This window comes from Molossus molossus, unplaced genomic scaffold (genome assembly GCF_014108415.1).
Source record: "Molossus molossus isolate mMolMol1 unplaced genomic scaffold, mMolMol1.p scaffold_m16_p_4, whole genome shotgun sequence".
Lineage (NCBI taxonomy): Eukaryota > Metazoa > Chordata > Mammalia > Chiroptera > Molossidae > Molossus > Molossus molossus.
This window is the reverse complement of record NW_023425377.1, coordinates 96,859,566-96,880,039: the sequence shown is the minus strand read 5'-3', so window position 1 is coordinate 96,880,039 and position 20,474 is coordinate 96,859,566. Positions and strand designations below refer to the sequence as shown.

The window sequence follows — 20,474 nt, the reverse complement described above, 5'->3', positions numbered from 1 at the left end:
GAAGGGTTTGAAAGAGCGGGAAACACCAACAACTTCTCTGTCCCTGGCATTTTCTGAAGGCACCCCAGGCTTGCCTCCATTTCTCGTATTGTTTCAATATAAAGCCCTTTCCTCGCGTATGAGAGCAGAAACAGCAAACAAATAACAATTTAGCCCATGCTCAAGAACCATAGGAGAGGGAGGTGGTGACTTTAAATGATTTCATGCCATCTTAAAAGGAGACTGTAAAGCAATAAAAAGGTGCGTTGTGAGTGTGTGTGTGAGATTGAGATTTCTGTTCTTTTCCTGTGAGAAATGTTGCCCTTTATGCTGTGAAGCAAGTAACCCAGAGGCCAGATACCCTCCTTCCTTTCTAGAAAGCTAGCATTTTGTTTGGGTGTCTGTCCTGGCCCCACATGACTCAGGATTAAACCCTGATTCATCCAGCCAGTCACTGAAATCCTGACCCTCCAGCCAGTGCCCAGCGTCGGAGGATGAATGACTCAGTGCTGGCCAACAGAACCAGACAGGAATCCACCTGGGGTTTTCTAAGAAAAGCTTCTCCTCTGATAACACCCCCTCCCCACACGGGGGCATCATGACGCCTGCAAATGACACCTGACACTGTGACAGCCTCCTGGATACCTCACGGGGAGCTTGCCCAAGGCCACGGTGTGCTGAGGATGCAGCCAGGGCTGGAAAGAACCTGTGTTTCTGAAGACATCACTGACCTATGGAGATAAGCAACCCCGAATGCATCTGCCTCGGATCTTACTATAGGACATAATAATTTTTCTTACTATCTAATCCATTTTGTGATGGATTTCCTGTTACTTGCAGTACTCTAATGGGTTTTTATTGGTTCTACACATATAAATCTTATTAATATCCCTCTTCATGGGAATGCCCAGAGCCCATTGCCATGAACGGTAAAGAGTTTCTTTTAATAAAATTGACTACTTTATGCACATTTACACTACGAAAACTCCAAACGAAAAAAAAACCCTGGACATCGAAACCCATTTCTTATCATCTACTTAGACGTCCCCTTCAGGGGAGAGGAACACGTGCGGATGCAGTTTTGTCACAATGAGTCTGCCAGTGTTGTATTTAAAAGTCCGGGATGTCGATGAAACGTCTGATCCTGCCTTCTCTCTCTGCTCACTGGGGAAGATAGTTTCACGTGTTTGGGTTGCAGCAGCAGCCTCAGTGATTGAGGAGCTGCTTTCAGAGCGGGCGCCGAGCATCCGCTGACAGCCTTGCGCTGCTGTGGACCTTGCAGAGCGAGGAGACAGTCCAGTCTCTGTGGCCCTGGGAAGAGGATGCTTGACAAGTGGAGCCACAGGACACACGGCACAGCCAGGAAACCCAGGGGCGCATGGGAAGCGTGGACCAAAGTGTATTTATTATTATTATTATTATTATTATTATTATGTTTTTATCCTCACCGAGGATATTTTTCCACCTATTTTCAGACAGAGTAGGAGGGAGAGAGAGAGAATAACATTGACATGAGAGGGACACATCAATTGGTTGCCTCCCGCACGACCCAGCCAGGGCTGGGAACCGAACCACAACCAATGTACGTTCCCTTGACCAGAATCGAACCTGGGACTCCTTGGTCCGCAGGCGGACACTCTACCACTGAGCCAAACAGGCCAGGGCCAAACTGTACTTTAAAGTGTCAGTGAATAACCATGTCTGTCTGGAGAGCAGACGGAGGAGGTGAGTGTGGTCGTCTTCAGATGGTACCATGTGTTAGTCTGTTCAAGACAGCTGCAGTAAAATACCATAGTCTGGGAACTTGTAAACAACAGAAATTTATTTCTCACAGTTCTGGAGGCTGGGACATCCCATATCGAGGCATCTAGTGAGGGGCAGATTCTGTGTCTGGTGGGAGACTGTTTGCTGGTTCAGAGGTGCCGTTTTTTCGCTATAACCTCACATGGTGGAAGGGGCGAGGGAGCCCTCTGGGTCTCTTTTATAAGGGGCACTACATTCATTCATTAAGGCTCCACCCTCATGGCCTAATCACCTCCCAAAGTCTGCACTTCCAAATACCATCACATTGGGCCTTAGGAGTTAACATATGAATTTGGGGAGGGCCATGGACATTCAGGAAATAGCATACGAAAAACCAGGAAAAGAGAGGCCATGTCATATTAATCTTCGTTCACACTGACCCAGAGCCAGGCACTCAGTGGGGTGCCATCAATATTAGTAGAATCATTGGTTGAACTACGCATAAGTATCGAGTGAATTCTCCAATTCTTTTTAACTCTAAAGTCCATGTATGTAATTTTATACATAATTATTAAATAAAGTGTCCTATTGACACAATAATCCCATGAGCTTATTGGAGGCAGTTGGAGTTTCTTGGAAGCTGCCCCCAATGTATTCAGGTCGTCCACAGGAGGCTTATCATTTGAAAGATGAACAAATCGTTTGAAAGATGAAACATAGTGAGGATGTCTTTGCCTGATGTTTATTTGACTCTTGCAGAAATTTGACGAATGAGATCTTTCAGTTCATTCAATGGTTAGACTCCTTGAATCATTGCTCCAACTGGATCGAAATGCCACATTTAAAGATGTTCCAGTCCATGAGTCCATTCGGTGGTAACTGGCAGAACTGAGGAGTTCTGTTCACATTAGCAGAGGCGTCGTTAATCTCTAACATCATGTGTCCATTACAGTTCATTTTACACTTTCGCGTTCCCACCACCACCTTCTGACCTTTGTCTTGCCTTGATTCTCTCGTCAAGCCCGGCTGCTCCTCACAGTGGGTCTATAGCACCAATGTATGCCCATGGTGTCAACAGACTTTCAAACATGCTGATTAAAACACTCATTCCCATGTTCTACTGGATTCCTTTGAGTTATTTCCCTGGTATGTTTTATTTTGGTCACTGAAGTGGGGCATCGGCCTCATGAGGCAAAATTATAGAATCATGTAAGTATTATGAGCTCTCATTCTTCTCTCTGTCTCTAAAGTAAATGTTGCGAAAAGCGGTTATTTCTCTGACCTTACTTTTATGGATCATAGAGTCAAGAACAGAAAGATTGAAAGCAGTTCTGGAAGTTTGGTTGCTCTTTAGACATTTAAAAAGTGCTTGTTTTTCTTTTAATGTGACTGTATACACTTCCGGTCTTATGATGGGACTCTAATTTATTTACGCAACATACAATCACTTCAGCATTCAAGACATATTTAATGAGGACCTACTTAAAAGCACTGTACTAGCAATGAAGAGTTTCAAATAATTTGTGTGTGTGTGTGTGTGTGTGTGTTACAATATTATTCAGCCATGAGAAAGGAAGACATCCTGCCATTGGCAACAATATGGGTGGACCTTGAGGGCATTATGCTAAGAGAGGTAAGTCAGACAGAGAAAGATAAATACTGTATGCAGAATCTAAAAATGCCAAACATGTGAAAACAGTAAAATGGTGGTAACCAAGGGCTGGGGGTTGGGGGTTGGTAGGAGAAACATTGTTTAAGGGTACAAATTTGGAATGAGCAGTTAAGTCCTAGAGATCTAATGCACAGTATAGTCACTATAGACAATAAATTGTATTATAATCATCAAACTTAGGAGACTAGATATCAATTATTCCAGCTACTAAAAAGAAATGATAATTACAGGGTGGGGTTTTTGCAAGTTTGTTTGTTTTTTTAACTTTTTTTGTAAGTTTACAGTTGTGAGTACAGGAAACACAAAGATTATTGTATCATTATTTGTTATTGTATTATTTTCTATATGAACAACTATAAATCCTTTTGCCCCACTCTGTATGTGACATGATAGAGGGTTTTGTTTTTGTTTTTGTTTTATCCTCACCCGAGGACATTTTTCCATTTTTTGTTCAGACAGAGCAGGAGGGAGAGAAAGGAAGAGAGAGAAAGAGAAACATCGACGTGAAAGGGACACATCGAGTGGCTGCCACCCACATGATCCAACCAGGGACGGGGACAAACTGCAACCAAGGTACATGCCTTAGCGGGAACTGAACCTGGGTCTCTCTGGACCACAGGTCGATGCTCCAACCGCTGAGCCAAACCGGCCAGGGCGACATGATAGAGGTTTTAATAATAACTTTACAATGGCAATCAAATTACAGCATAAACATGTATCAATTCAACATGTTGTAAACACCTCAATTTATACAATGTCATATGTCAAATATTTTTCAATTTAAAAAATTGTTTTTAGTTTATATAGAAAAATAAGATACTGCCATAACCCTCTAGGAGCTTACAAATAGAGAAAAATCCAATACATATAATATAAAAAAGAAAGAAAAAAAAAAAACCCAGCTGTGAAGATAGGGTGCTGAACATCTAACTTTGACTTGGGGGATTTGGGGGTGTCTTCCAGAAAAGGCAGTACTCACAGTAAGCCCTGAAAGATGAGTGTTTATGATAAGAAAAGGTGAAGGAAGCTAGGGATCAATAAGTAGTCTAGGGTCAGATGAAGACACCAGTCAGCAATCCTAAGAAATCTGGATGAAAAAAATGTAGAGGTACTGGAGGAAACCATATCAAGTTTTTTGTTTTTTAGAAGAGAAGGTCTTTTATGTTATCTGACTTTTAGATCATTCTTGACAACTGTGTGGAGGATGCTTTGGAAAAGGAAAAACTAGAGCCAAGACCAGCTAGAAGGGCATGTGACCATCCAGACGGAACGGAACGAAGGGCTGTTTGCTTTAACTGCCTGCCTCGTTACTAAAATGGAAGCTCCATGAAGGCGAGGCCTTTGCTCTGTTCTCTGCTCGGCCCCCAGCACCCAGCACAGCGCTTGACATACCTAGTCCACTAAATATTTGTTGAACAAATGAATACATAAATCAGTGAAATAACGAATGAATTAATTACATAAAACAATGCAAGTGCAGGAAGAAAGAGACATTTGTCTCAGAGATGACTTCTCTTTTCCTACTGACACTCGCCACAGCTGAGTCCTTTTCAAGTGTTGGCCACAGATGCAGTTTTTTGGAAAACCTCCCAGATTCACCTGTCTGCCCTCTCCAGCATCTGTGGCATCTGCCTCCCCAGTGCCCATCATCTTCCCACCATCTAGAGCGAAGGCTGGCAAACTATAGGTCCTGGATCAAATTGGTCCTGCCACCTGTTTCTGTGGGGCTTGTGAACAAAGAATGGGAAGGGTCAGGGTGGGGGAGCAAAAGGAGAATGTGTTTTGTAGGACACATGAAAATTATATAAAATTACAATTTCAGTGAACATTACATGAAATGGCAATAAAGTTTTATTGGAACACAGCCATGCTCATAGGTGTCATATGGCCCATGAGTACTTGGGCCCTACAGCAGCAGGGCTGAGTGATTGAGAGAGAGACTCTGTATGGCCAGCAAAGTCAAATGCATCTACTTCTTGGTCCTTTACAGAAAAAGCTTGCCAACCTCTAATCTAGACGAGCTCAGAGGAAAGGATCTTGAAGCTTACTCACAATAAGGAATAAGTCATTCATCCGTGAAATCTCCTAAAATATATATTTTAAAATGTGATAGGTACGAAAAAGCATCAAATAAAAACAATCAAAAAACAACCAAAAGGGAGAGAGATACGACTAATGTTAGCTGTCTATCACGCGCCAGGTTCTCATCTAATCACTTCTTTAAACAAAATCAATTCTCCCTTGCTTTCAACAAAGCTGTGAGACAGGCCTCCCTCTTCTCATGTTATAGAGCAAGAACCTAAAATTCAGAGGCGGGATACTTTTTCCCTGGTCACAAAGCCAGCCTTCGAACCCGCAGTAGTTTCGCTGCAAACAACACCCTTAACTGTACCTTTAGAATTTCAGACACAAGTGAGCAAGTCACGTTGGGCACGCACGCAGGGGAGAGGGGAAGAGGGATCTTCCTACCGCCTTTGAAGCTGCAGTTTTTCCAGGGCAGGGAGACGGAGAAAGGTGGAACCCCGAGGCCTGGCGTGGGTTTCATCGGAAGCACATCTCCTTGCCAGCTATCCGGGCAGGAGAGGAGTCGGGCTGATTGACCACCGCTGGGCAGGGCGAGCATTACAGCTGCAAAGAATCCCCCAGAGCTGGCCCTCGGGCGTGAAAGAGGACTGAGGAGGACGGCAGGTGAGGGTTTATTAACCCAGGGGTCACCAACTGTTGGCAAAGTGAGGGCTGGAGTTTGGGGGAAGAAGATAAAAGTTCCAAGAATAGCTGCCATAGGATGAAAAAAACACACAGCAGAAACACACTAAGGGATGTCACAACACTAGTTGAACGAGATGATTGCTGAAGGAAGAATAGAGAACACAGACGGAACACGAGCTGGAAGTTTTACTCTTAAGCAGGGAATCAGATCCAGCACAGAGTCCGGGCTCTGGAGGATGAGGTCTGGGAGAGGTAAACGGGCCATTTAAAGCCAAACACCTGTGCAACTGTCTCATTTGGGCAGCAGTTCTCAACCTGTGGGTCGCGACCCTTTTGGGGGTCAAACGACCCTTTCAAAGGGGTCGCCTAAGACCATCAGAAAACACATATTTCCGACGGTTTTAGGAACTGAGAAGCCGCTCCTCTATCCACCTCCAGGCGGGTCCGCCCTCTCGCAGATGCGCCCACACACAACAGGAGGAACTGTATTAAAGGGCATCAGGAAGGTTGAGAACCACTGCATTAGGGGAACCACACTTCGTGTGGCTGGTTGCGTGGTGATACGTGAGTCTTTTGGTTGGGGAACGCTGGGCTGGCTGTAGATCCGCTGAGAATGGGGGGCCCCCTCAGACGATGGCAGCCAGCTGCCTCTGCTTCACCGGCAGGTGCCTGAGTCGGCTGCGCGGCCAGGACAGGGCCTGCCCGGGAATCTCCTATCACGCTCACTGCATCCCTCTCTCTCCAAAGCACAGGTGAAGAAATGGTTTAGAAAAGTCCAGTGACTTGACTAAAGCCATAGAACCTTGACTGGAGCGCCCCACACCCCTAGCCCCGACACACACACACACACACACACACATTTGGCTTGCAGAGTACATGAAGTTTTCACTCCAGCCCTAAGCTCAGTGCTTTGACCTGGCCTAGAGCACTGGCCCTCCTGGGAGAGGCATTGCAGTCCACAGACTGGACTGACTAAGGCACTAACTACAGACACATATCTGCTCTAACATTTGTGGGGGAATGGGGTGATGACAAAATTGAAATGATAACGGAAACGTTACACACAGGATCGATAGTTCCCCAAATCTGTTGGCATCTGTAGGATTCGTACATGTGACCCCATGACCCAGTGGGGGGAAATGTGCCATGATTAAATATGTTTGAGAAACTCTGGAGTACATCATTGTAAACAGGTTTATTTACCATGGGCTTTCTCAGAACTTTTAATATGCGTTCATATGCTGCAAATATCTAAAAGGCAAATGTAGGAAATGGTGTTCCAAATGTATCCGACTATGGAGCACCCCCCACCCCCCATACATATATTTTCAGGTGCACTCATGGGAGCATCATTCGATGAAACATTTGGAAAAACACTGGCCTTGCCCTGGCTGGTTTGGCTCAGCAGTTAGATCGTCAGCCCATGGACCAAAGAGTCGGGTTGGATTCCAGTCAAGGGCACGTACGTCAGTTGTGGTTCGGTCCCTGGCCCTGGTGAGCATCATGTGGGATGAGGCCAGTCAATGTGTCTCTCTCACATCAATGTTTCTCTCTCTCACTCTGTCCGAAGATAAATGTAAAAATATCCTCAGGTGAGGATTTAAAAATAAAACAAAACAAAACAAAAAAAATCCACTGGCCTAAAACACTGAAATTCCAGCAAGACTAACACCGTTTTCTGTATTTCATCTTGTGTAGAAGAGATTGCAAAAACGTCCTTATGACAGGAGTTTTGTAGGTGAGACCTCAAGAGAGAAAACAGATTTCCATGCTCTGGCCATTCTATACTTGACCAATGCAGTTACAGATAAGTGACAACCTGAAGCAAACGAGATTGAAGCCACAATGTATTAATCAAGGGAAATTAGCCACCGAGAACACTCAGTGCATCACAAGGAGCGATGAGGATTAGGAAGCTGTGAAAACATCTGCCAAAGTCTGTGTCTGAAGAGCCATGTCTCATGTTTCCAGCTTCCTTGGAAAGCTTAGGTGAGTTTTCCAAGCACAGATCTGTTACTACATTGACCATTCGGTCGGCGTACCTGGTCAAACAAAGCCCTAGCTCATCTGTGCTCTCTGCAGATACTGAGCTCTCTAATTCAAGAGCTAAATGAAAGAAGCAACAGGGCCAGGAGGGGCCCTGGTGACAGACAGTGTGACCATAGATGCTTCTGCCTCTTAGGTCTTGGGTCAACTTTTGGTAACGGGAACAGAGTTTCTCCTTTGAGTCCCAGATCTGCCTGTACAATCCTGCACACATTTTGCTCCTGGGACTCCTGAAACTCATCCTGGGCCAGCATCTCATTGTCCATTTGTAGTTGTTACCATTCTTCCCACAAGTCTTAGCTCCCCTTTATATGTTCACACCATCAGCTTTCAATACCAAGTTTATTTCAGTGATCTTTCCTCAGACCTCCTCTTATTTTTGCTTGTTTCACCCACTTTCACAATTCATTGAGTTCTTCTTGTCCGTTGTCTTACATTTATTTATTTATTTATTTTTAACTTTTCCCCCCCTATATTGATTTTAGAGAGAGAGGAAGTGAGAGGGAGAGAGAGTTAGAAACATCAATGAGAGAAAATATTGATTGACTGCCTCCTGCATGTCCCCCACTGGGGATCGAGCCCACAACCCAGCATGTGCCCTGACCGGGAATTGAACCACCAACCTCTTGGTGCATGGGTCAACGCTCAACCACTGAGCCACACTGGCTGGATCATTGTCTTACATTTAAAATACCACTATAGAGTACCACTATTTACTGTCTATTTGGAGGATTAAGTCAGCTTGGCCACAGTTTCCTGGAGTGTGTGACTGAGTCTGTTTACCAGTGAACTAGATCCCTGCTACCTGCTTCAGCTTCCCAGATAGATGAGAACAAGTATATACAAATTCTGATTTACAAAAAGAAGATAAGCAATTAATCAGATGCAGAGTTCAGAAAACAGGTTATAAGGTTGCTCAAGAAACTTGGTGAGACATTCAAGGGACTTAGTGAGACCTTCAAAAAACTTCAGACCTTCAAGGAACTTAGTGAGAACATCAACAACATTAAAAAGGACCAGTCAGAAATGAAGGATGCACTAACTGAAACAAAGAATAATTTACAGGGAATCAATAGTAGAGTAGGTAAAGCCAAGAAACAAACCATCGATTTGGAATACAAGGAAGCAAAAAACACCTAATCAGTACAGCAGAAAGAAAAAAAATCCAAAAAAATGAGGATAGTGTAAGGAGCCTCTGGGACCTCTTTAAGTGTGCAACATTCACATCATAGGGGTGCCAGAAGGAGAAGAGAGAGAACAAGAAATTGAAAAGCTATTTGAAATAATAATGACAGAAAATTTCCCTAACTTGGTAAAGGGAAAAGACATACAAGTCCAAGAAGCAGAGAGTCCCAAACAAGATGAACCCAAAAAGGTCCACACCAAGACACATCATCATCATAATGCCAAAGGTAAAAGACAAGGAAAGAATCTTAAAAGCAGCAAGAGAAAAGCAGTTTGTTATCTACAAAGGAGCTCCTATAAGACGGTCAGTCAATTTCTCAAAAGAAACTTTGCAGGCCAGAAAAGAGTGGCAAGAGATATTTAAGGTGATGAAAAGCAACGACTTACAACCAAGACTACCCTATCCTGCAAAGCTATCATTTAGAATCGATGGACATATCAAGTGTTTCCCAGAAGAGAAAAAGCTAAAGGAGTTCATCACCACCAAACCAATATTTTGAGAAATGTTGAAGGGTCTTCTTGAAGGAGAAGAAGAACAAAAATATGAACAATAAAATGGCAATTAACATATATCTATCAACAATTGAATCTACAAACAAAATGAGCAAGCAGAACAGAAACAGACTCATAGATACAGAGAACTTTTTGTTGCTTGCCAGATGGGCGGGAGTTGGAGGGATGGGTGAAAAAGATGAAGAAATTAAGAAGTACAAATTGGTTGTTAGACTAATGAACCTCCAAGGGAAGCGGGGAGGGAGGGCGGGATGAGATAAACCAAAGAACTTCTATGCATATATGCACAACCAATGGACATTGACAACAGTGTGGGGAAGGCAGAAGTGGGGTGGGATTGGGGAGAAGGGGGGTCAATGGGGAAAAAAGGGAGTACATCTCTAATACATTCAAGAATAAAGATAAGTCAAAAATAAAAGTAAAAATAAAATACCACTATATATTATTAATTCCCCCTACCTTTGCACGTCAGCTATTATAAGCTACCCTTCTCACCTGACAGTCTTCTTCACTTTCCAATTGCTTCTGTTATATTTGGGGAATTTTCTAATTCATATTTCAGATTTTATCTATCTAGATACAACACCTCCATCCTGCAAATGTGTCATAAGTGAGGTTTTTAATGTATAAAATATGCCTGTATTAAGTTGATTATAAACTGCTGGCCGGTTTGGCTCAGCAGTTAAAGCACTGGCCTATGGACCAATGAGTCTTGGGTTCAATTCTAGTCAAGAGCACATACCTTGGTTGCAGTTCGTCCCTGGTCCTGGTCAGGGCCATGCAGGGGGCAACCAGTTGATGTGTCCCTCTCACATTGATGTTTCTCTCTCTCCCTCACTTTCCCTCCCTCCCACTCTATCTGATGATAAATAAAAAAATATCCTCAGGTGAGGATTAAAAAACAAACAAACAAAACAAGGCAGTGTAGTGGGGCAATTAAAGGCCCAATTGTTGGGAAGCCTGTCAGGGAGTGAAGAGCTTACTAGCTGTGACTCTGACAAGTACCCAGTCTTTCTGAACCAAATTTCCCTACAAACCGGGGAAAATATACCACCTATCTCAGTCGGTTCTTATTAGGATGGCTTGAATGAACACATATAAATGGCCTACAACAGCACCTAAAACATAGTAAATGCCATATAAGTATTAGCTATTATTATTTCTCCCATTTACGATAACAAAAGCCTCTTCAAATAAAGTGTGGAGGTTTTTTTTAAAAAGTTTCTTTCTGTCTGTCTTTTTAAGGCCCAGATTATAAAAAGGACCACCTCCCGCACATTCAGCAGCACACCTCGTATGTAGGAGAGAAGCCTCGGGCTTGGGAGCAAACTGGAGATGTCGGCTATTTGTGGAGGCCTGCCTCGCAGGGAAGCCTGCCGGCCCGGCACAGGCACGCGTACGTGGGTGAAGTCGGCTGGGGAATCCCGGAGTGTGATTTTATCAACAAAACACGGCGTGAGAGCGGCTTTCACATCCAGGTACGGCCCTGGGTCCGTGTTCTTCAGAGCGCACTGCCGCCGGATTGGCATTCCTCCCGTTCGCTCCCCCAGGGCGCACCCCGTCTGGCGGCCTGGAGGAGTAACGGCCTCGGGTTGCGCGGAGAAGTAGACGTGTGCAGAAATGTACCTGCTACCACCCTTCCTGTGAGCCCCTTGACGCGTGACAGGGGAGGTGGGAAGAAAATGAAGCCGCGGGGAGCGCAAAAGCCTTGCTGTTCGACTTGGGGATGGCTCAGAGTCGCATGTGTGCGGAGACAGTCTCACCCGCCCCGGCACTGTTCCGCGAGTGGGCGGGCGGCGTCCACGGAGCCCACGATGAGTCCCAGGGCTCTGGAGTCCCCTGGGTGGCTCGTGCCTTCTGATCAGGGAATCCAGAGGGTCCTTAGAAACCTTGTCTTAGTTCTCTTGGTGATGTGGATGCAAGGATGAGCTTATGCGCTCTCCCCTGTGAAGGAAGACGGCACAGGGGATTTTAAAAGCAGAATCTGAGAAGTCAAACTTTTTTCCCAGGCCGGCCTTTGCATTCTCTGGAAATGGAGCATGTATCAATTATGCAATAACCAGATTTCCTTGGATCTTACGGCAGTATAGTACAGCATCCTAAGGAAAAGATTAACCAAAGGAAAAGCCTTTTTCTGGCCCAAGCTGTCCAGGAGTAGGGGAAAGGGATAGGGAGCTCAATCTCTCAAATCTGACAGACCTGAGTTCAAATCCTGACTCTGAGGTGTGGGTCTGGCTCCATGACCTTGGGCCGGAGGGTTCACCTCTCTGCGTCTCTGCTTCCTCCTCTTCCACACGGCAGTGTGCAGAGAGCCCACTTCATAAAACCTCTGAGTTCCTGTTCTGCTCCTGCTGCCTACTAGCTGTGAGTGCCTTAGGCAAGTTCCTTAACCTCTGTGCTTTGGTTTCTTCGTTATGAATCTTGGTATTTACCTTATGAAGCTGTTGTAAACATTAAACAAGTGAATATTTGCAAAGCAGTGGGGACAGTACCTGGCACATAGCAAGCGCTCTGCGTTTACTATTATTGTGATGTTGTGAAGATTACATAGGAAAACACAAAGGAAGACCTAGCGTGATGTGTCTCACGTGGTTCATATCACAGTACAGCTCCTAGCACTGAGGTTGTCAGTTGTTAGCACTGTGGTTACTGTGGTTACTGTGGTGAATGTAACTTAGTGCCAGTGAGATGGAATGGATGCTCAGGTTCTTCAGTGTCCTGTTCCACATAGGCAATAAAGAGGAGGAGGAGAAATTAAAAACAAAAAAAAGGCCCTGGCCGGTTTGGCTCAGCGGTTAGAGCGTTGGCCTGTGGTCCCGAGAGACCCGGGTTCGGTTCCTGCTAAGGGCGCGTGCCTCGGTTGCAGTTTGTCCCTGGCCCTGGTTGGTCGTGCGGGTGGCAGCCACTCGATGTGTCCCTTCACGTCAATGTTTCTCTCTCTCTCTGTTCCTCTCTCTCCCTCCCACTCCATCTGAACAAAAAATGGAAAAATGTCCTCGGGTGAGGGAAAAAAAAATGTTCTTTATTGATTTTAGAGAGAGAGGAAGGGAGAGGTAGAGAGAGAGAGAAACATGGATGAGAGAAAACAATGTTGGCCGCCTCCTGCATGCCCCCCATTGGGGATCGGGCCCACAACCTGGGCAGGTCCCCTGACCAGGAATTGAACTTGCGACCTCTTGGTGCATGGGTCGACGCTCAACCACTGAGCCACACGGGCCAGGCGAAGATGAGAAATTTTATTAAATATCAAAAGTGGCCACCAGCAAAGAGAGTACAGCCCAAAGAAGGCAGCTGGTTCGAGGAGAGTCCAGAACTTCTGTGGCCTCATGGCTTCTCTTTGGTGGGTGCCCTGCTGTGGGGCACAGCCCTCCATCTGTCTGCTCATCTTGAGCGTGTATAGCTTCCCTTCCTTTTTCATCTTTAACTTAAGAACACATTTGTCGCCCTGGCTGGTTTTCTCAGTGGTTAGAGCGTCGGCCTGTGGTCCAGAGAGACCTGGGTTCGGCTCCCGCTAAGGGCACGTATCTTGGTTGCAGTTTGTCCCCGGCCCTGGTTGGGTCGTGTGAGTGGCAGCCACTTGATGTGTCCCTTTCACGTCGATGTTTCTCTCTCTCTTCCTCTCTCTCCCTCTCACTCTATCTGAACAAAAAATGAAAAAAAAAAAAAAAAAAAGAACACATTTGTCTGCTCAAATGACGTGCATTCAAGCATGCTTCGGTCTTTGAAGCAGGCTGGTAATCCACAAGAGACGTCAGCCACAACTTCACCTTCCAGGAAGGTATTTATCCCGTTTCTTTCCTTCGTATTTCACAGGTGGCTTTAAGCCACCACTCTGCTCGGCAGCCCTGCTCTCTTAACCCCAGTGGGATTGAGTGTGAGCCATACGATCTCTCTCCCAACTCGTGGCACACTCAGAAGCTGGTCTGGTTTGACACAAGCTGTAAGTGCTGTTGTTTCTCATCTCTGCATTTTCTTGGCCCTGCCATTTTGATAGTAATTGTTTCTTTCATTATTGATTTTTAGAGAGAGGAAGAGAAGAAGAGAGAGAGGGAGATTTATTTGTTGTTTCACTTATTTATGCATTCATTGGTTGATTCTTCTGTGTGCCCTGACTGGTAATCAAACCCCAAACCTTGGCGTATTAGGACTATGCTCTAACCAACTGAGCTGCCCAGCCCGGGCCTTTGTGTAACAATGTTAAACAACAGCCTAAAGAATTCCTTGGCCCTGGCCGGTTTGGCTCAGCGGTTGGAGCGTCTGCCTGCGGTCTGGAGAGACCCGGGTTCGGTTCCCGCTAAGGGCATGTACCTCGGTTGCAGTTTGTCCCCGGCCCTGGTTGGTCGTGCAGGTGGCAGCCACTCGATGTGTCTCTTTCACATCGATGTTTCCCTCTCTCTCTCTTCCTGTCTCTCCCTCCCACTCTATCTGTACAAAAAATGGAAAAATGTCCTCGGGTGAGGATAAAAAAAAAAAAAAAAAAAAGAATTCCTTGGACTTATACCTTTATAATGAGAGCAAAAAGATTCACTGAAATTGACGATACATACTAGCAAAGAACCAGATAGGATATTCTGATGTTAAGGTCTGGGCTTTGTCATGGAGGCTGCTAGTCTCCATACCCAAGACTCGGCTTCTCTGCATCCAGTCTGGCCTCAGGTTAGGATTCCTTATCAACCCAGTGCTCGGCACAGCTATTTCCCATCAGTCAGACTTGGCACGAATGGATGTTGAGCTGATACATATGCACACACTCCATGCATCAACACAAGCTCCTAATTACAAATAGTGTATAAGAGGAGCTGTTAAATTCCCTAGTGTGATGTAAGTTAAGGAAATGTCTCAGTCCACATCCTGTTCATTCTCTGGTCCTGTTGTGAGTGAACGTCCATCACACCCTCCGTTGTCCTTATCCTTGGCAGTCTCAGTCCTGACGTTTCTCTGTTTCAAACCTCAGAGACCTCTCACTGTGTCTTGCTGGAACTCTGATTTTGTGTTATTTTTTTTATTGATTTTTTTTTTTTTTTTAATCCTCACCCGAGGACATTTTTCCATTTTTTGTTCAGGTAGAGTGGGAGGGAAAGAGAGGAACAGAGAGAGAGAGAAACATCGACGTGAAAGGAACACATTGAGTGGCTGCCACTAGCACGACCAACCAGGGCCGAGGACAAACTGCAACAGAGGTACATGCCCTTAGCGGGAACCGAACCCAGGTCTCTCAGGACCGCAGGCCGACGCTCTAACCGCTGAGCCAAACCGGCCAGGGCTGATTTTTTTTTTTTTTTAGAGAGAGAGGAAGGGAAAGAGAAACATCGATATGAAAGAGAAACATCAATCAGCTGCCTCCTGCACGCCCTCTACTAGGGATCGAGCCCGCAACCCGGGAATCGAACCTGGACCTCTCAGTCCACGGGACGACACTCAGTCCACTGAGCCACCCCAACTGGGCTGGAACTCCGATTTCAAGCACAAATCTCTACCTGGTGGGTTTTTATAGCCTGCGCAGCTGCCTTCCCAATGCACTGCTCCAGGTCTGCCCTAGGCTGGCAGGTAGGGGAGCGCAGGCCCCTCCAGCAGCACAGGGTGAGAGGCCTGGGGCAGCTGCTTCCTACCTGGGATGGTCTCTCCTATTTGGGGCACCAGGAGGGGTTCTGTAGATCATCTGGATTTTGGTAGGAAAAAAGTAACTTCCAGGCTGAGTGACACATGAAAAATTTCCCCACATTGCAGAGGTCAGTAAAAATCACAGTATCGGGTTTCTCTGCTGGATCTTTTCGTGTTTAGCTATTTCCTACACACTCCTCCGTGGGTTACGATGCCATAATGATGCATGTGGATACAAGCCAGCAGAAATCACTGCTTTTGTTATTATCTCAGACTTAAGAGCACTACATTCCTTTTTTAAAAAATGGATTTGGTCTCTGCCAAACTGTATGTGTTGTTTCTGAAAGAATGTGCGGAGACCATTGAAACAATTCCTTTGGTTTCAACCTCATGCTAAATTGAGGACAATTCCGACTGCTGCTTTGCTGGGCACGTGTCCTCTTCCCTGGCGTTTCTTTCATCCAAACCTGGACTGTACCAGCCGGCTCCCTCTCATCTGTTTTCTGCTTCTGCCCTCTGACCTCGTGAGCAAATGATTTAAGCCATGTGATTTTCCCACAAAAACATTGTTATACTGGACGTCATGACTAATTCTTCATAGGTGTGAGCCCAAAGAAAGATTAAGTCAGTTAATCATAACATATATTACAACCACTGTACCTTATACAGTGTAACAATTTGAAAAATCTACAGAAGGTAAGAAGGAGAACTGTGGAAACCTATAAACATATTTATATGTAATACAGTAAAAGTAAAATCTCCAAGGCTTGGAAAGGTCTGCCTTATTTTTAAATGGGCACACGTTCCATTGTTGTGAAATACGAAGGGCTTCTTTGGGACAGTTTCAAGGACATTTGAACTGACCTCTGAGGCGACGTTGTTTCTTGACGGCTGCTGAATAAACCAACCCACACTTTGTTGTTTCATCAGACATTTTTCGCACTGTGATTTATTTAGAGAAAGTAAACATACAAAGAGCTATCACTGACTGAGTATTTACTATGTGAGGAAGGTACTGTGATAATTTCCATTTTACAGATGGGGAAACTGAGGTATTGACAAGTGAAGGTCCTTGCCTGAGGCCACACAGCTGGTGACTAGTGGAGCCAGGAATCAACCCAGGCTGTGAATTTAGGACTCAGAGGAGATAAAGCGTGTTATGAGATGAATGACAGAAAAAGGAAGTCAGAACATCTGACTGAAGCCAGTGCATAAAGTATACGTTTCGGTATTTTTCTTTAAGGCAGGGTCTGGCTGGGCTCAACTCCAATTGCCCTCTTTTTTAAGGTTTGCATTCTTTCTTCAGGGTTCCCTCCATTTTCTCCCTGCTTTCCATTCTGCATTCTTTGCACACAGTACACTTCATTTACAGTATTGACATAAATTACTAGTAGATGTCGCCCACATATTTCATATAAGAAGATGTAACTTAGTAATAGTTATTTTTGAATTTTTATTTAATAAACACTTTATCATGTTTCAAAAATAGGTGATCAAATAAAATCTTTGGCATTATGGAAAAAAAAAATAGAGAAGACAGTGAGGTACTACCAAAGTGTAGCTTCTTCCCTTGTCCAGCCTGACCCCATGCCGTCTTCCAAACTGTCTATCTTCACACAACAGTGTCCAAGAACATTTTCAAATTCATCTGGAAAAAGCAAATATTACCACCAATCACACATTTCAGAATTTCTGGGTGTCTTTTACCCCAAATGTCTCATTTATCTTTGGGTTCATTTGGATGAATCACAGTGACCAATGTTGAGTCTCACGCTCCTAGTCACCAGATGGTATAATCAACCCAGAAAAAATTTTAAAGATAATAAAGGTTCCTTTTTCAACCAAGTTATACAAGCAAAATAGAAAATAGCATTTCTAAAATTAGGCACATCTTTGGATTGTTGCTGTTCATCCCCAAATGGGTGTGTGCTCAGTTCTCACTTTATGCTTCTTTTTGTGTTTTTTTCATCCTCACCCAAAGACATTTTTTTATATTTTGTTCAGATAGAGTGGAGGGAGAGAGAGAGAGGGAAACATCGACGTGAAAGGGACACATCGAATGGTTGCCACCCACACGACCCAACCAGGGCCAGGGACAAACTGCAATTGAGGTACGTGCCCTTAGTGGGAACTGAACCCCGGTCTCTCCAGACCGCAGGCCAATGATCTAACCGCTGAGCCAAACCAGCCAGGGCCACTTTATACTTCTTAGAGTTATTTGCATCCGAACAGTTGGTGGCTTGATGTAAAAATAATGACATTATCACCTTTCATCCTGAGTGCTGTACAAAGTAATATGTTTTTTGATACCTTGGGAAGCCTTCAGCAAGGGGGTGCCATGTGCTGACCACATGTGAGGGAGGAGAAACATTGGCAAAAGAGGCCCAATAACCCTCCTTGTTCTTGAAAATAATATATTAACTCCATCCACCTCCTTATACACAGATGTTGTATTTTTCCCTTTTTACAGAACTTGGCTCTGTCAGATTCCTCAAATAAACGAAAAACGTAATTTCCTTATAAAATTTTACTTGTTTCTGAGCATCTGTAAATAAACTTTATGTTCGATGCTTCCTTTCCTAACAGACCATGAAAACACAAGGGAGGCGTATCGCTGATGTGCGCTCCGTGCACTGTATTCGAAGCAGCTCCATGAAGCGCAATGTGTTTGGAAAGGGAAACACCAGTGGGGGGAGCTAGGGGCTCTGCCACCTCCACTTTCACGGGGCCCCTGCCCCGGGACCCAGCTGCTCAACAAAACAAAAGACTTCCTCTCTCTTGTTCAGGCCACTTTATAAATAATTCTTGGTGAATTGGAAATAATACACATTAGTTTTTATACCTCTTGTTAGGATGTAGAAACATGAAAAAGGAAGAAGAAAAAGGAAGTCAGTATAATTTAGAATCTGGTGGGTGATTTTATTCCTTAGTTAAGGAAGGCTGAAAATATGCCATGGTGGTTACTAACATTTGTAGGGCTTGACAGAGCATCTTGAGTCTGTGTCTAAATATAAACATCACCTTTTAAAAAATTACACTTCTTAAAGTTAGTAATTAAGCATATACCATAGGTTTTCAACAAGTATTATTTGATGATGATAGGGAGACTCAAAGCCAAGAAAAGACTGCATAAATTAGAACAGGTTCGAATACACCTGTGGTTTGACTCCATAGCCAGGCTCCTTTAAATATATGGTCAACAATTTTTGAAACTTGGGAGTGATTGAATATTGTAAGCACAGGTGGCTAAAATACCAGAACATCTGTTTTCTAAATCTGGCATTTATCCTGGCTTTTTAAGATCTTTGGGAGAAATTCTAAAATCATTTAAAATTTTGGTTTATAGTTTTTCCCTACTATTCATATACAACACTCCCCGAGTACCTCACCTGTGTTGATAAAAATGCATAGAATGCATGGCAAAGGAGACTAGCAATCTGGAGGTACCTATTCTTTCCCCAGGATTGAACCTAAGAAATCAAGCAATCTTAATTGAACAAATTGGAAACAATGTCTTAAATATGGGGGCCCTTACTGTATCATCCCAGCTATGTCTCTGTAGAATTCATGTGAGTTTTTTCATTGAGGAAGAATTTGTAGGAAAATTTCTTTGTGTTGAAGTTTTTAGCGCGTCCGTTGTTAGCAGTTAGACGGCACAATCCCAGCCACATTCCCAGTGGCATTAGACAAACTGAGGTCTGAGATCTGTTTTAGTTGACATTATACTGACTGCATCCCAGCCCCATGCCTGCTAGAATGGCATAGATGATTATCAATAAATGTGGAAGATAGAGGTTGCGGTTGCACCTGTTGTCATGCAGTGTCTTTGTTAAGATACCAAAGTTGCAGAAGGGGAGAAATGAATTATTAAGTAAGCATTAGGTTCAGAATTTTTCTATTCCTACCTTCTTCATTAGTCATTTGAAAACTATTTACCAGTTAACTTTTTTTTTTGAAATTTAGTTGTACTATTACTGTTCACAAAGCCTGAACTAGCACCCGTAGTTCAATTCTGTATTCTGAAGCTAACTGGAAAATTAACTTGGGAGAGGCACACTTCTTAACCTTTAAACTGACAATAGTGCCAATATATTGGAAAACTCCAAGGGTGAGAACAGCCACAAAACAGGCATTTGATTATATTTCAGAAACTGTGCACTGAGTACAGATGGAGACTTGGGAAGCGGTTGTGTAGCTTTTCTGAAGCTGGGATAGTTGAATCCATTCAGATTTCAGACTCTAGTAGGGATCCTCAACCAACTCTGAATAAAGGGCTCGTAGCAGAATGATTGGTTACTTATTACAAATCCTAACAATTCCCAACAGAGTGAGTTCTAGTCTTACTTTCAAAGAAAATCCCAGTGTATCTTGAATTATGGGAATACTATTATGAATAATAATAATTCATAATAATATATGAATAAGGAAAACATTTACATCCCTGGAGAAGTACAGGGAGAAAATAACAGATATTTGCTTTCTCTCTGAGAATAGATGAGGCAACTTAGTATTCATAATCCTTTTCAGGGCAAATCTGTGTTTGTGGCCTTGATGAAAAATTGAATGGGACTTGTAATTGAAAGTAGCCGATTGAAAACTTTTCATTTTCCACACCCCTCTCTCTGTATGCTAGGCTACCTACTGTTTTTTATAGTGTCTTAATTTTCCCATCTATAAAATGGGGATTGTATTAGTTTGCTTTGGGGCATAATGAATTACCACACATTTAGCAGCTTAAAGCAACACCCATCTATTAGCTCATGTTTCTATTTTTTATTTTTTTATTATTATTTTTTTTATCCTCACCCGAGGACATTTTTCCATTTTTTGTGCTGATAGAGTGGGAGGGAAAAAGAGGAAGAGAGAGAGAGAAACATCGACATGAAAGAGACACATCGAGTGGCTGCCATCCACATGACCAACCAGGGCCAGGGACAAACTGCAACCGAGGTACATGCCCTTAGCGGGAACCGAACCCGGGTCTCTCCAGACCGCAGGCCAACGCTCTAACCGCTGAGCCAAACCG

The 20,474-nt window shown here is 44.0% G+C and overlaps 1 protein-coding gene across 1 annotated transcript in view; it reads left to right on the top strand.

The window, feature by feature from the left end:
• The window catches only part of CUNH4orf45 (chromosome unknown C4orf45 homolog), an 86,937-nt gene that overhangs the window by 31,412 nt on the left and 35,051 nt on the right, over positions 1–20,474 (top strand). Inside the window, exon 2 of the mRNA XM_036282273.1 lies at positions 11,093–11,325. Within this exon, the coding sequence (XP_036138166.1) occupies positions 11,093–11,325 (233 nt within the window). The remainder of the gene's footprint in view (positions 1–11,092; positions 11,326–20,474) is intronic.